The following is a 16938-nucleotide window of genomic DNA, read 5'->3' on the forward strand; positions in this document are numbered from 1 at the left end:
AATACAGTAACATGACCTGCAAGTAAGATATTTATTAATCTTATATTTTCTACCACTTGTGGGGTGAGAGAAGTATTCACCTTTAATCATTGAACTGCAGTTACTGCAGTTCAAACAGGGATAACATCCATCTCTCCTAGGGCCTATAGTCTTCTGTATGTTCAATTTGTTACTGCCTATGTCTGAATGTACAAGGCTATCTTTGATACTTCTATTTCTTCTGTATGCTGTCATAAAATTTTCTTTAAACTCATTCACTTGAGGGTTACAGTCCCTTAGGATGTGCCAATGCTTTCTTAGAATACCATTGATCTTCTGACTAAATTCATTGAACTGTGTTACAAACACTAGACGATCTGTTTCTTTACTTTTGTACCTTTTTAGGTAATTCTTTATTGTTAACTACATCTAGTTGTTCCTTGATTAGTGATATTGGATACCCTCTATTGATAAATTTATCAGCCATCTCCTCCAACCTTTGCTTACATCTATTCTCCTCAGACACTATGCGTTTAACCCTTAAAAATTGGCTCTTTGGAATGGCCCTAAAGATACTATCTGGATGGTAACTTCCATATTTCAATATGTTGTTTTTATCTGTATCTTTTGTATGGATATCTGTTTTTAAGAAACCATCCTTAAAGTATACATAGGTGTCTAGGAACTCAATTCCAATTTCACTCATATTTAAAGTGAATTTTAATCCATTGACGGAATTGTTAAGATCTTCAACAAAGGACAATAGGCTACCAACGTCACCCCCCCCACACGCCAAACACGTCATCAATGTATCTCCACCAGGAGGCACCATAGAGCTGGAACAAGCCATGAGGGTACACAAAGTGTTCCTCAAAGCTATTCATGAAAATGGGTTGGTCTATAGGTGGCGACAGAACACAGGCACTGGTAGGAGCTTCAATTATAGACCAAGAGAGCAAAAACGTCAGGCCACACGGAAATCTACCCCGGAGGAAGGTCACAGTGGCTTCGAATCATCGGTGAGTTTTTTAATGGAAGACTCCGATATCGATGCCACCGGGCCGGTAGGAAGCACAAGAGAAAGCCTACCGCGCCAACCGATGACGTCAGAGCGACAGCGCCCGCGACGGACGCGCGGAAACCAACGAGGGACACTATCGCTACTAGTTCCAGAAAGGCACTCAGCATGAATGTGATAACGGAAGACGGTAGTGGACATAGAACGCTCCTCACAAATGGATGGTACAAATGAATATAGGGTAAGAGATGCGAAAATACTTGCCAATAAAATGCATGCAGTTTGTTCCTATGTGAGAGTGGCTGACTCCAATGACCGGCTGGGCTGCCTTGATATAACTAGTGAGCATGGAGAAAAAATATCTTGTCTAAGCTTGTTAGATGCTCCAAGATATAACCAGACCTGTAACCCTATAGACCAAAATCCTGTAACAGAGACTATAGATGTATGTACGAAAGGTATAAATGATGGATCTCATTCTGCCTTGAGGGATATGGCTGTTACAAAGGGACTATCACCCAAACAGGGGATCTGCACAGAACTCTCATATGTAAATGTGGACTGTAACACTAATACTACTATTGCATCTAATGATTCACAGAATGGTTATGAAATGTCTAATGTTGCAAAAGTTGATGCACAGGTTGATTCACATATTGTTTTTAAAGGTTCAAGTAAATTATTACACGATACTACACACCAGCATTCACAGTATAATACAGAGCACTTAGAAGAAAATTTAATTTTTAATTTGTCTAATTTGAAAATCACAAAAGAGCAAGAAACAGCTCTAAATAAAGGATTGTCCTATTGCCTAGAGAATTATTGTGATGAATTTAAAATTCAACAAGATCTACAAAGGTTCTTTAGGAAACTGAGGCTAAAGATTTATTTCTCTGTGCAAAGGGATAACATAAATGACACCAACACAATTAACAAAAAGAAGTTTAATGACATTAGGCACTTTGGTTTATCTAGAAAAAGCACTTTTTCACCAGCATCCACACATAGTACAGCCACATATGTTAATCTTGTACAGAGGGAAGTGGACAACTTATTTAAAAGAGAGAAAAAAAGAAAATTGGTGCAAAGAAATAGGAAACATAATAAAGAGGATATGTCAGCCATTAGATCTCTGAGAGAGAATAAAAATATAATCATCAAAGAGGCCGATAAGGGCGGGGCCATTGTGATTTTAAACAAATCTGATTATATAGATGAGATCAATAGGCAACTAAAAGATACCCAAGTTTATGAAATACTGACTAGAGATCCCACCATACAGATTAACAAAGGGATAAATAACATCTTAACTCTGGCTACACAAAGAGATATTATAACAGATAAGTTTAAGGAGGCCTTATATGTAACAGATCCAATTAGGCCAGTAATATATGTACTACCAAAGGTACATAAATCCTTAAAAAATCCCCCAGGTCGCCCTATTGTGGCAGGGATGGGTTCAGTATTTTCTAATATTTCCACCTTCTTGGATAAAGTATTGCAGCCTTTAGTTAAGAACACTACATCTTACATTAGGGACACTAATGATTTTTTGGTTAAATTACAGGACTTAGGACATGTAGGTGACAAATGTATTTTGTTCTCATTAGATGTCTCAAGCCTTTACACATCTATCAAACATACAACAGGGATCTCATCTGTTGAACATATGCTTAGATCTAGTAGGAATTATACTGAGGCAGAGATCTGGTTTCTAATAGAACTTCTATCTATTATTCTTTATCAGAATTATTTTCTATTCATGGATACATATTATATGCAGAAACAGGGTACAGCAATGGGCTCCAACGTTGCCCCCTCATACGCCAACATTTTCATGATAGCTTTGAGGAACACTTTGTGTACCCTCATGGGCTTGTTCCAGCTCTATGGTGCCTCCTGGTGGAGATACATTGATGACGTGTTTGGCGTGTGGGGGGGGTGACGTTGGTAGCCTATTGTCCTTTGTTGAAGATCTTAACAATTCCGTCAATGGATTAAAATTCACTTTAAATATGAGTGAAATTGGAATTGAGTTCCTAGACACCTATGTATACTTTAAGGATGGTTTTCTTAAAAAACAGATATCCATACAAAAGATACAGATAAAAACAACATATTGAAATATGGAAGTTACCATCCAGATAGTATCTTTAGGGCCATTCCAAAGAGCCAATTTTTAAGGGTTAAACGCATAGTGTCTGAGGAGAATAGATGTAAGCAAAGGTTGGAGGAGATGGCTGATAAATTTATCAATAGAGGGTATCCAATATCACTAATCAAGGAACAACTAGATGTAGTTAACAATAAAGAATTACCTAAAAGGTACAAAAGTAAAGAAACAGATCGTCTAGTGTTTGTAACACAGTTCAATGAATTTAGTCAGAAGATCAATGGTATTCTAAGAAAGCATTGGCACATCCTAAGGGACTGTAACCCTCAAGTGAATGAGTTTAAAGAAAATTTTATGACAGCATACAGAAGAAATAGAAGTATCAAAGATAGCCTTGTACATTCAGACATAGGCAGTAACAAATTGAACATACAGAAGACTATAGGCCCTAGGAGAGATGGATGTTATCCCTGTTTGAACTGCAGTAACTGCAGTTCAATGATTAAAGGTGAATACTTCTCTCACCCCACAAGTGGTAGAAAATATAAGATTAATAAATATCTTACTTGCAGGTCATGTTACTGTATTTATTTGATCAAGTGTCCATGTGGTCTGATCTATTTGGGCGAGACCTGTAGAGAGGTAAGGGAGAGGATAACAGAACATAAGTCCAATATTAGATGTAAGAACAAAGAGGCTCCTGTTTCCTCTCACTTCCTCTCTATGGGTCACAACATCAGCCAGCTCAGATTCCAAATAATTGAACAGATTGAGAGACCAAGGAGGGGGGGGGGTAATAGAGAACATATTCTAAAAACAAGAGAGATTGTTTTGGATATACAAATTGGAAAGCCTAATACCTAAGGGTATGAACAAAGAATTCGATTGGAGTTTGTTTTACTAAATATTTGTTTTTCCTAAAACATCTCTATGAATATGTAAATCTTCCTTTCTAATGGGCTGAGTATTATGATACCTGCATTTCTTTAATCTAAAATAACTTTCTAATAACCCTTTTAATGGGCTGAGTAAAATTGGAGGGAAATGTTCAAAAATTATCCTTACATACAAAAACACTAAAGAGAAAAGTAAAAGATTATTTTCAAAATAGGCCTACAGTGTTCAAATTGACAGTAATCCACATAATCTCTAGCAGCAATTTTTTGAAATCAACTCTAAAGTTAAAGAGTCCAAATTAACATTCAAATAACAAGTAAACAGTGATGGCATATCTGCATATTGTGCGTAATATTTCTTCTATTTTAATTTTGTACATATGATTTTATCTATTAACATTGTTTGATACTTAAACCTGTTTAATGTGACTATTCAGAATGTTTTTTCACAATAGGAATATATATGGTAGATGGCCACAAGATGGCAGTGATACAATAATGAGTAGTCACATGACAACAGGTGAACAATTGACCAGGTGTAGAGTATTTAAATGATGAATCAGTGTATGTTCAGTATACATGACTAAGGACCTATAGCAGGTCTGAAACGTTGTATGTTTGTCAAAAGACCCCATATGAAGAAATAAAGGTTTTTTAACTATTGGTGGCTGGAACAAATCTTTTTTTGCTACTTGCAGGATAAGGCAGATCCTGGGTTCCGTGCCCCACAAGCCACATATCTGTTGGTGCTGTTTTCCACACTTTGCTTTGAGGATTTGACTTCCGCAATAGCAAGTGATCAGCTAATAATTGTGCAAACAGATAATAGTGCACATCAATTCAAATAACAAAACCAATCAATCTAAGTGTAAATAACAAGCTCGGCACTATATCAAGCGAAGTCCCAAATCACCTGATTTAATATAAACAATCCAAATGATGACCCCCTATTTTATTTCTGTGTTGCACATAATCCAAGGGTAATAGTAAACTTATACTGTCCTGAAAATGTGAAAAGTAAACGTCTCTAGACATTCTTTAGGCTTAGGACATAACCATAAAACACAGTACCATGTGTAGGAGCTCATTGTGGTAAAGCAGCTGGTGCACAGACTAACTAATTGCAAACCAACTAATCGATTGAGATTCTTTGACAACTATTTCTTTCATGTAATTAGCAAGAGTCCATGAGCTAGTGACGTATGGGATATACATTCCTACCAGGAGGGGCAAAGTTTCCCAAACCTTAAATGCCTATAAATACACCCCTCACCACACCCACAAATCAGTTTTACAAACTTTGCCTCCGATGGAGGTGGTGAAGTAAGTTTGTGCTAGATTCTACGTTGATATGCGCTCCGCAGCAAGTTGGAGCCCGGTTTTCCTCTCAGCGTGCAGTGAATGTCAGAGGGATGTGAGGAGAGTATTGCCTATTTGAATGCAGTGATCTCCTTCTACGGGGTCTATTTCATAGGTTCTCTGTTATCGGTCGTAGAGATTCATCTCTTACCTCCCTTTTCAGATCGACGATATACTCTTATATATACCATTACCTCTGCTGATTCTCGTTTCAGTACTGGTTTGGCTTTCTACATACATGTAGATGAGTGTCCTGGGGTAAGTAAATCTTATTTTCTGTGACACTCTAAGCTATGGTTGGGCACTTTATTTATAAAGTTCTAAATATATGTATTCAAACATTTATTTGCCTTGACTCAGAATGTTCAACATTCCTTATTTTTCAGACAGTCAGTTTCATATTTGGGATAAATGCATTTGTTTCAATCATTTTTTCTTACCTTAAAAAATTTGACTTTTTTCCTGTGGGCTGTTAGGCTCGCGGGGGCAGAAAATGCTTCATTTTATTGCGTCATTCTTGGCGCAGACTTTTTGGCGCAAAATTTTTTTTTCTGTTTCCGGCGTCATACGTGTCGCCGGAAGTTGCGTCATTTTTTGACGTTTTTTGCGTCAAAAATGTCGGCGTTCCGGATGTGGCGTCATTTTTGGCGCCAAAAGCATTTAGGGCGCCAAATAATGTGGGCGTCTTTTTTGGCGCTAAAAAAATATGGGCGTCATTTTTGTCTCCACATTATTTAAGTCTCATTATTTATTGCTTCTGGTTGCTAGAAGCTTGTTCACTGGCATTTTTTTTCCCATTCCTGAAACTGTCATTTAAGGAATTTGATCAATTTTGCTTTATATGTTGTTCTTTTCTTTTACATATTGCAAGATGTTCCACGTTGCAACTGAGTCAGAAGATACTTCAGGAAAATCACTGCACAGTGCTGGAGCTACCAAGCTAAGTGTATCTGCTATAAACTTTTGGTATCTGTTTCTCCAGCTGTTATTTGTATTGCATGTCATGTCAAACTTATTAATGCAGATAAAATTTCCTTTAGTACTGTTACATTACCTATTGCTGTTCCGTCAACATCTAATTTTCAGAATGTTCCTGATAACATAAGAGATTTTATTTTTTAAATCCATTAAGAAGGCTATGTCTGTTATTTCTCCTTCTAGTATACATAAAAGTCTTTTAAAACTTCTCTTTTTTTCAGATGAATTTTTAAATGAACATCATCATTCTGATACTGATAATGGTTCTTCTGGTTCAGAGGTTTCTGTCTCAGAGGTTGATGCTGATAAATCTTTGTATTTGTTCAAGATGGAATTTATTCGTTCTTTACTTAAAGAAGTGTTATTTGCATTAGAAATAGAGGATTCTGGTCCTCTTGATACTAAATGTAAACGTTTAAATAAGGTTTTTAAATCTCCTGTAGTTATTCCAGAAGTGTTTTATCTCCCTGATGCTATTTCTGAAGTAATTTCCAGGGAATGGAATAATTTGGGTAATTTATTTACTCCTTCTAGACGTTTAAGCAAATTATATCCTGTGCCATCTGACAGATTAGAGTTTTTTGGGACAAAAATCCCTTAGGTTATGGGGCTGTCTCTCCTCCTGCTAATGTACTACTATTCCTACGGCAGATAGTACTTCATTTAAGGATCCTTTAGATAGGAAAATTGAATCCTTTCTAAGAAAAGCTTACTTATGTTCAGGTAATCTTCTTAGACCTGCTATATTTTTAGCGGATGTTGCTGCAGCTTCAACTTTTTGGTTAAAAGCTTTAGCGCAACAAGTAACAGATCATAATTTTATAGCATTATTATTATTCTATAACATGCTAATAATTTTATTGGTGATACCATCTTTTGATATCATTAGAGTTGATGTCAGGTATATGTCTCTAGCTATTTTAGCTAGAAAAGCTTTATGGATTAAACTTGGAATACTGACATGTCTTCTAAGTCAACTTTGCTTTCCCTTTCTTTCCAGGGTAAATAATCATTTTTGTTCCTTTCCTCACAACAAGGAACAAAAGCCTGATCCTTCATCCTCAGGAGCGGTATCAGTTTAGAAACTATTTCCAGTTTGGAATATGTCCAAGCCTTATAGAAACCTATAGCCAGCTCCTAAATACCTATGAAGGTGCTGCCCTTATTCCAGCTCAGCTGGTATGGGGCAGATTACGTTTTCTTCAAAGAAATTTGGATCAATTCCGTTCTTAATCTCTGGTTTCAGAAACATTGTTTCAGAAAGGTACAGAATTGGCTTCAAGTTAAGGCCTCCTGCTAAGAGATTCTTTTCTTTCCCATGTCCCAGTTAACACAGCAAAGGCTCAGCATTTCTGAAATGTGTTTCAGATCTAGAGTTGGCTGGAGTATTTATGCCAGTTCCAGTTCTGGAACAGGGGCTGGGGTTTTATTTTATCTCTTCATTGTACCAAAGAAGGTCAATTCCTTCAGACCAGTTCCGGATCTATCATTATTGAATCGTTATGTTAGGATACCAACATTCAAGATGGTTACTGTAGGACTATCCTGCCTTTTGTTTAGCAAGGGCATTATATGTCTACAATAGATTTACAGGATGTGTATCTGCATATTCCGATTCATCCAGATCACTTTTAGTGTCTGAGATTCTCTTTTTAGACAAGCATTACCAGTTTTGTGGCTCTACCGTTTGGCCTAGCCTCAGTTCCAAGAATTTTTTTTCAAAGGTTCTCGGTGCCCTTCTTTCTGTAGTCAGAGAATATGGTTTTGGTATTTCCTTATTTGGACGATATCTTGGTACTTGCTCAGTCTTCTCATTTTCGAAGAATCTCATACGAATCGACTTGTGTTGTTTCTTCAAGTTCATGGTTGGAGGATCAATTTACCAATCAGTTCATTGATTCCTCAGACAAGGGTAACCTTTTTAGGTTTCTAGATAAATTCAGTGTCTATGACTCTGTCCTTGTCAGACAAGAGAAGTTTAACATTGATATCAGCTTGTCAAAACCTTCAGTCACAATCATTCCCTTTGGTAGCCTTATGCATGGAAATGTTGGGTCTTAGGACTGCCGCATCAGATGCGATCTCCTTTGCTCGTTTTCACATGCGACCTCTTCAGCTCTGTATGCTGAACCAATGGTGCAGGGATTACTCAAAGATATCTCAATTAATATCTTTAAACCGATTTTACGACACTCTCTGACATGGTGGACAGATCGCCATCGTTTAGTTCAGGGGGCTTCTTTGTTCTTCCGACCTGGACTATAATCTCTATAGATGCAAGTCTTACAGGTTGGGGAGCTGTGTGGGGGTATCTGACGGCACAAGGGGTTTGGGAATCTCAGGAGGTGAGATTTCCGATCAATATTTTGGAACTCCGTGCAATTTTCAGAGCTCTTCAGTCTTGGCCTCTTCTGAAGAGAGAGTTGTTCATTTGTTTTCAGTTAGACAATGTCACAACTGTGGCATACATCAATCATCAAGGAGGGACTCACAGTCCTCTGGCTATGAAAGAAGTATCTCGAATTTTGGTTTGGGCGGAATCCAGCTCCTGTCTAATCTCTGCGGTTCATATCCCAGGTATGGACAATTGGAAAGCGGATTATCTCAGTCGCCAAACGTTGCATCCGGGCGAATGGTCTCTTCACCCAGAGGTATTTCTTCAGATTGTTCAAATGTGGGAACTTCCAGAAATAGATCTGATGGTTTCTCATCTAAACAAGAAACTTCCCAGGTATCTGTCCAGATCCCGGGATCCTCTGGCGGAGGCAGTGGATGCATTATCACTTCCTTGGAAGTATCATCCTGCCTATATCTTTCCGCCTCTAGTTCTTCTTCCAAGAGTAATCTCCAAGATTCTGAAGGAATGCTCGTTTGTTCTGCTGGTAGCTCCGGCATGGCCTCACAGGTTTTAGTATGCGGATCTTGTCCGGATGGCCTCTTGCCAACCGTGGACTCTTCCGTTAAGACCAGACCTTTTTGTCTCAAGGTCCTTTTTTTCCATCAGGATCTGAAATCCTTAAATTTAAAGGTATGGAGATTGAACGCTTGATTGTTGGTCAAAGAGATTTCTCTGACTCTGTGATTAATACTATGTTACAGGCTCGTAAATCTGTATCCAGAGAGATATATTATAGAGTCTGGAAGACTTATATTTCTTGGTGTCTTTCTCATCATTTTTTTTGGCATTCTTTTAGAATACCGAGAATATTATAGTTTCTTCAGGATGGTTTAGATAAGGGTTTGTCCGCAAGTTCCTTGAAAGGTCAAATCTCTGCTCTTTCTGTTCTTTTTCACAGAAAGATTGCTATTCTTCCTGATATTCATTGTTTTGTACAAGCTTTGGTTCGTATAAAGCCTGTCATTAAGTCAATTTCTCCTCCTTGGAGTTTGAATTTGGTTCTGGGGGCTCTTCAAGCTCCTCCATTTGAACCTATGCATTCATTGGATGTTAAATTACTTTCTTGGAAAGTTTTGTTCCTTTTGGCCATCTCTTCTGCCAGAAGAGTTTCTGAATTATCTGCTCTTTCTTGTGAGTCTCCTTTTCTGATTTTTCTTCAGGATAAGGCGGTGTTGCGAACTTCTTTTGAATTTTTACCTAAGTTGTGAATTCCAACAACATTAGTAGAGACATTGTGGTTCCTTCATTATGTCCTAATCCTAAGATTTCTAAGGAGAAATCGTTGCATTCTTTGGATGTTATTAGAGCTTTGAAATATTATGTTGAAGCTACTAAGTCTTTCCGAAAGACTTCTAGTTTATTTGTTATCTTTTCCGGTTTTAGAAAGGCCAGAAAACTTCTGCCATTTCTTTGGCATCTTGGTTGAAATCTTTAATTCATCTTGCCTATGTTGAGTCGGGTAAGACCCTGCCTCATAGGATTACAGCTCATTCTACTAGGTCAGTTTCTACTTCCTGGGCGTTTAGGAATGAAGCTTCGGTTGATCAGATTTGCAAAGCAGCAACTTGGTCCTCTTTGCATACTTTTACCAAATTCTACCATTTTGTTGTATTTTCTTCTTCTGAAGCAGTTTTTGGTAGAAAAGTACTTCAGGCAGCGGTTTCAGTTTGAATCTTCTGCTTATGTTTTTCATTAAACTTTATTTTGGGTGTGGATTATTTTCAGCAGGAATTGGCTGTCTTTATTTTATCCCTCCCTCTCTAGTGACTCTTGTGTGGAAAGATCCACATCTTGGGTAGTCATTATCCCATACGTCACTAGCTCATGGACTCTTGCTAATTACATGAAAGAAAACATAATTTATGTAAGAACTTACCTGATAAATTCATTTCTTTCATATTAGCAAGAGTCCATGAGGCCCGCCCTTTTTTTGTGGTGGTTATGATTTTTTTGTATAAAGCACAATTATTCCAATTCCTTATTTTTTATGCTTTCGCACTTTTTTCTTATCACCCCACTTCTTGGCTATTCGTTAAACTGAATTGTGGGTGTGGTGAGGGGTGTATTTATAGGCATTTAAGGTTTGGGAAACTTTGCCCCTCCTGGTAGGAATGTATATCCCATACGTCACTAGCTCATGGACTCTTGCTAATATGAAAGAAATGAATTTATCAGGTAAGTTCTTACATAAATTATGTTTTTCATAATCGATTATATTGATTAGTTGTTGCAGCTCTAAATGTGACAGTCGATGATTCCAATGTGCACTACCTGTGCCTCTTTCTTTCCTCAGTGTGATCTGAGGTGACAGAGGGAGAGAGATCAGTGCTACAAAGAGTCCCACAATTACCCTCTAGGTGCCAATCAGTCTTATTGCCGTTTAGTATTTTTGGGGTGTGATGTTTTTTGTTTTTTCCCCTCAAAATGAAAATTTGACCCTTTATCGGCATTTCTGATCACCACTCTTCAGCAAAGACGGAAATGGACAGGACCCATGTTTGGCCTTGTAACCTCCCAGAACCCAATAAAACCTGCACATATGGGGGGGGGGGGGTTTATTGTATGATTTTATGATTAAACAAACATATATCTCAAATTCTAGGTTTTGTTTATGTTTGGAACTTGGGCAATTGCCTCCATCCTGGACACCTTTAGATCGTTCCATGCCATCCTGTAAGAGCTGGGCTTAAACGTTCCTAGAACGGCATGTGGTGTCCTACTCACTTCTGTGTACAAAACGCTGATTGATCTGACTGGGGGACGTGCCTAGCAACACAGGTAGTCCCCCAGGGGCCAATTAGTGCTTTACTAATTTACTGATTTACTTTGATCAATGTATCAACCGGGAGTTTGGAAACCTTTTTTCATTTGAAAACATCAAAACTAAATTTCAAATTGATAATAAAGATTTTTTTGGATACCTACAAGTCAGTCACTTTTTGAACACTAAGAAAACTAGTTTTGATAATACAGGCTGGGAAGGCTTGCATACAGGGATCGCCCTCTTCCGTGCTGGTGTGCACTCCATCTCCTACTGGTATAAATTGTTACTGCAGAAAGAAGGAGAGAAGCATCTTACTGGCCTGGTACAAAGGTGGTCAATTGACATGCCAGGGATTGACACTGAAGCAATTAGTAAAAGTTTTTTGAGGGCCTGGCAGGCTACTCCGTTACTAGCTTGGAGAGAGGCACAATTAAAATTGATTAATCGCACATATGTAACGCCCCATGCATTAAATCTTTGGAATAAAAATCAATGTTATGCCTGCTGGAGATGTAATTTCCCAATGGCCAATTTGATCCATTGTATTTGGAGTTGCCCAAAGGTTGCATCCTTTTGGGCTAAAATTTCATTTTGGCTCTCAAAAATTCTCAGGTACCAGATCCACCTCAAAGTAGATGATATTATTCTGTTATATGAAAAGTCACTTCCAACACTCAATTTGAACATAACGTTCGTAAATTTCACAATTTTATGTGCTAGGAATACTATTTTTGCTTCCTGGAAATCAAAGAGTTCTCCCAGCTTTGTGCAATTTATAAATAATATGCACCTGAAATTAACCATTGAACAATACGATACTTCGATCGACTCAGAACAGGAGATTAAAAAATTTCTTAATAAATGGATTAATTTCGTACAAAGTCTACCTACGGGCATACAAAAACAATACATTTTTCCGTTCCGTAACTCAGTTCCTGTTCTAGAAGCTTGCCTTAGCGGCGAACTTTCTATTTGAGGATATGTACCGTATTAAAGTTGTGGGGAAGGCCCGGGAGGAGGAAGTTTTTCTCCCCCCCTTTTTTTTTTTTTCTTCTTTTTGTTTTCGTTTTTTGTTTCTGTCTTTGTTGAAGTAGCTATGGCTCTGCCCTGGCTGATTAGGGCCTTAGTATCCAACCATGAGTCTGGTTATGCAACACAATACAATAGTCCTCTTTTTTTTTTTTTTTTTTTTTTAGATCAGATTTTCAAAGAAATAAAAAACTCAAGAAATTGGATAACAGAGGTTCTGTTACTATTGTACTTTAGTTGAAACCAAATTTTTTAAACCACAGGGACTCTTGTTTATGCAATATGCCAAAGATACTGTATTTTGTGTTTACAACCACAGCTGTAGGAGCGGTGGTTGCAAGTTTCTTTTTGCATACTCTTTTCTTATTTTTTTTTTGTTGTTGTATACCCTGTGTGGTATTTCCTGTGATTGTAACTATTTTTTTTTAAAAAAATAATAAAAATGATGTTTAAAAAAAAAAAAAAAAAAAGAGCTGGGCTTAAACGTTCCTAGAACGGCATGTGGTGTCCTACTCACTTCTGTGTACAAACGCTGATTGATCTGACTGGGGGACGTGCCTAGCAACACAGATAGTCCCCCAGGGGCCAATTAGTGCTGTTTTTGAAGCACATGATCGCAGTGATGATCAGGCACTTTCTTTTTTGTTTACAATCCAAACTTGGACTGATGTGTCCTTCCTGAAGGGGTATTTTTTCAAAATCACAAAATTAGCAATAACAGTCAATAATAATAAGTGGTGTTACTCTATTGCTTTAATTTGTATTTCTTTTTTACTGTGAACTTTAAAGTATAGTATGAAATCTGACACTGTCCTCAATTTAGTTGCAGAAACAGTTGCATGTTGTGTGTAACATGTTTTAGACAGCTGAATTAATTTAGCTATAAATGGATTGTCAACCATTTTTAATACAGGCTGCTTTTTATCAGTTATATGAAGTAGTCTCGTAACCTCTAATTCATGTGTCCATCTAGAATGACTTTTTTTTTTTTTTAGATGTATTTCACCCCCTGCAGACATTAAATAGTAAGGCCACCAATTCCTCAGAACTTGATCCCCCCCCCCCCCCCCGGCTTTATTTTGGTCCCTTTGATGCTTGCCCAAATTTTACTGGATATCATCCAAATATGCAGATTATGAAGACTTCTGAAAAGTGTCTACTCCAAGAGCATCAAATACCCACCATTTCCTGAATATTTCACTTTGTATGAAGACATTTTTCTAATTATATAAATGCAGACATGCTTTATTATAGTTACATATGTGTAAGTCCAACTTTTTTATGGCAGTTTTATGCATTTTACATTTTGTTTTGTATATTTCTCATGTCACATTGTAGACTTCCCATAGATTTTGTTTTTTGAACGCAAAGCAGACTATTTTTTTTGTTAAGCAAATGCTGTGATTAATCATTTTCTGGTTCATTGCAGGGACTCTACACTTGGATTCTTACGTAGTTCCTATGCAAGGAGGAAATGGGATGAAGATCTGAAGAAGAACAGTTCTGTAAATGAACTTTTAAATACAACTTTTCAACGCAGGTAAGCATAGATATGTGTTCCTTTTTAAAGTTTCTGTTCCAGTGGACATAATCCTAAATCCAGGATTGTTTGATGTAGTGATTTTGTTAGCCATTGATGATTCCCATTGCCCCTCTGCACCCTCTGGTGCTTAAGTCAGGCATAGACATCAGACTTTGATGGGGCTTCCAGGAATAATCTAAGTATAATGCACAGGTGCATTTAATTTTAATTAAATGTAAATTATTGCTTTAAGGAATAGTCTTCTATCATGATAAAGACCAAAGCCTAACCAAAACAGAAGGCTAAGGCACATGCATTTTTTTTAATGCTTTAAGGTTGGCTGGCCTTTAAATGATGCTTCAGATTATAAGCAATATTATTATTAACAGGGAAATACAATGCATGCAGTCTTTTATAAACAATACATTCATTTAATTTACTCTGATTCTGGCATCTATGCCTATGTATTACCCTCAAGGACTGTGGCACAACTGGTCTAAATGCTTCTGGTAAAAATATACATAACAGGAAACGCACAGTAGATAAGATAACTTTTATATTATATATTTCTTTCGAATGACACAGTGAGTCCACGGATCATCATCAATTACTGTTGGGAATATCACTCCTAACCAGCAGGAGGCGGCAAAGAGCACCACAGCAAAGCTGTTAAGTATCACTTCCCTTCCCACAACCCCAGTCATTCGCTTTGCCTGTGTTGCAAGAAGGTGATAAAGTTTTTAGGTGTCTGATAAGAATTTTCTTCAATCAAGATTTTATTATTTTAAAGCAGAGTAGGTTTGCTTTGATCTTTCCTGGGGTCTAGCCGTAGCCTACGTCAGTCTCTTCAGTAGAGCAGTGGTTGCTTTTAAGCAATTGGGAACTTGTGGGGTACAATCCCCACTGCGCCTCTTAAACCGTTTTTGCTGCTCTATTTTGAAAGCCTGAGTAAGCTTACTCAGTCTTTCTTTTTTTCCACAGGTCCATGTGAGGGAGGGAACCCTCTCAAACCAGGTGAGCTGTCGTCCTGCTTATTCAGGTAAGTGCCAAATTTCTTTCATGTAATTGGCAAGAGTCCATGAGCTAGTGACGTATGGGATATACAATCCTACCAGGAGGGGCAAAGTTTCCCAAACCTCAAAATGCCTATAAATACACCCTTCACCACACCCACAATTCAGTTTTACAAACTTTGCCTCCTATGGAGGTGGTGAAGTAAGTTTGTGCTAAGATTTCTACGTTGATATGCGTTTCTCAGCATTTTGAAGCCCGTTTCCTCTCAGAGTACAGTGAATGTAAGAGGGATTTGAAGGGAGTATCACCTATTGAATGCAATGGTTTTCCTCACGGGGATCTATTTAATATGTTCTGTTATTGGTCGTAGAGATTAATCTCCTACCTCCCTTTTCAGATCGACGATATACTCTCATATTCCATTACCTCGACTGATAACCGTTTCAGTACTGGTTTGGCTATCTGCTATATGTGGATGGGTGTCTTTTGGTAAGTATGTTTTCATTACTTAAGACACTCTCCGCTACGGTTTGGCACTTTATGTATTTATATAAAGTTCTAAATAAATGTATTGTACTTATATTTGCCTTGATTCAGGTTTCAGTATATTTCCTTTTGCAGACTGTCAGTTTCGTACCTGGGAAATGCATTTTTTCGGAAAATTTTTCTTACCTGGGGTATAGTCTTTTTCTTTCATGTAATTAGCAAGAGTCCATGAGCTAGTGACGTATGGGATATACATTCCTACCAGGAGGGGCAAAGTTTCCCAAACCTTAAAATGCCTATAAATACACCCCTCACCACACCCACAATTCAATTTTACAAACTTTGCCTCCTATGGAGGTGGTGAAGTAAGTTTGTGCTAGATTCTACGTTGATATGCGCTCCGCAGCAGGTTGGAGCCCGGTTTTCCTCTCAGCGTGCAGTGAATGTCAGAGGGATGTGAGGAGAGTATTGCCTATTTGAATGCAATGATCTCCTTCTACGGGGTCTATTTCATAGGTTCTCTGTTATCGGTCGTAGAGATTCATCTCTTACCTCCCTTTTCAGATCGACGATATACTCTTATATATATATACCATTACCTCTGCTGATTTTCGTTTCAGTACTGGTTTGGCTTTCTACAACATGTAGATGAGTGTCCTGGGGTAAGTAAGTAAGCTTATTTTCTGTGACACTCTAAGCTATGGTTAGGCACTTTTTTTATAAAGTTCTAAATATATGTATTCAAACATTTATTTGCCTTGACTCAGGATGTTCAACATTCCTTATTTTCAGACAGTCAGTTTCATACTTGGGATAAATGCATTTGTTTCAATCATTTTTTCTTACCTTAAAAAATTTGACTTTTTCCCTGTGGGCCGTTAGGCTCGCGGGGGCTGAAAATGCTTCATTTTATTGCGTCATTCTTGGCGCGGACTTTTTTGGCGCAAATTTTTTTTTTTCTGTTGCGTAATTTTTTGACGTTTTTTTGCATCAAGTGTCGGCGTTCCGGATGTGGCGTCATTTTTGGCGCCAAAAGCATTTAGGCGCCAAATAATGTGGGCGTCTTTTTTGGCGCTAAAAAATATGGGCGTCATTTTTGTCTCCACATTATTTAAGTCTCATTATTTATTGCTTCTGGTTGCTAGAAGCTTGTTCACTGGCATTTTTTTTCCCATTCCTGAAACTGTCATTTAAGGAATTTGATCAATTTTGCTTTATATGTTGTTTTTTTCTTTTACATATTGCAAGATGTTCCACGTTGCAACTGAGTCAGAAGATACTTCAGGAAAATCGCTGCCCAGTGCTGGAGCTACCAAGCTAAGTGTATCTGCTATAAACTTTTGGTATCTGTTTCTCCAGCTGTTGTTTGTATTGCATGT

At 37.7% G+C, this 16938-nt stretch overlaps 1 protein-coding gene across 4 annotated transcripts in view; it reads left to right on the forward strand.

Annotated features, from left to right (window-relative positions):
* Positions 1 to 16938, forward strand: part of PPP1R12A (protein phosphatase 1 regulatory subunit 12A) — an 875274-nt gene that overhangs the window by 510044 nt on the left and 348292 nt on the right. For all 4 annotated transcript variants that reach the window (XM_053716754.1, XM_053716755.1, XM_053716757.1 and 1 more), the window contains one exon: positions 13967 to 14077. In XM_053716754.1, coding sequence (XP_053572729.1) covers positions 13967 to 14077 — 111 coding nt within the window. The remainder of the gene's footprint in view (positions 1 to 13966; positions 14078 to 16938) is intronic.

The sequence above is a fragment of the Bombina bombina genome, chromosome 6, assembly GCF_027579735.1.
Source record: "Bombina bombina isolate aBomBom1 chromosome 6, aBomBom1.pri, whole genome shotgun sequence".
Lineage (NCBI taxonomy): Eukaryota > Metazoa > Chordata > Amphibia > Anura > Bombinatoridae > Bombina > Bombina bombina.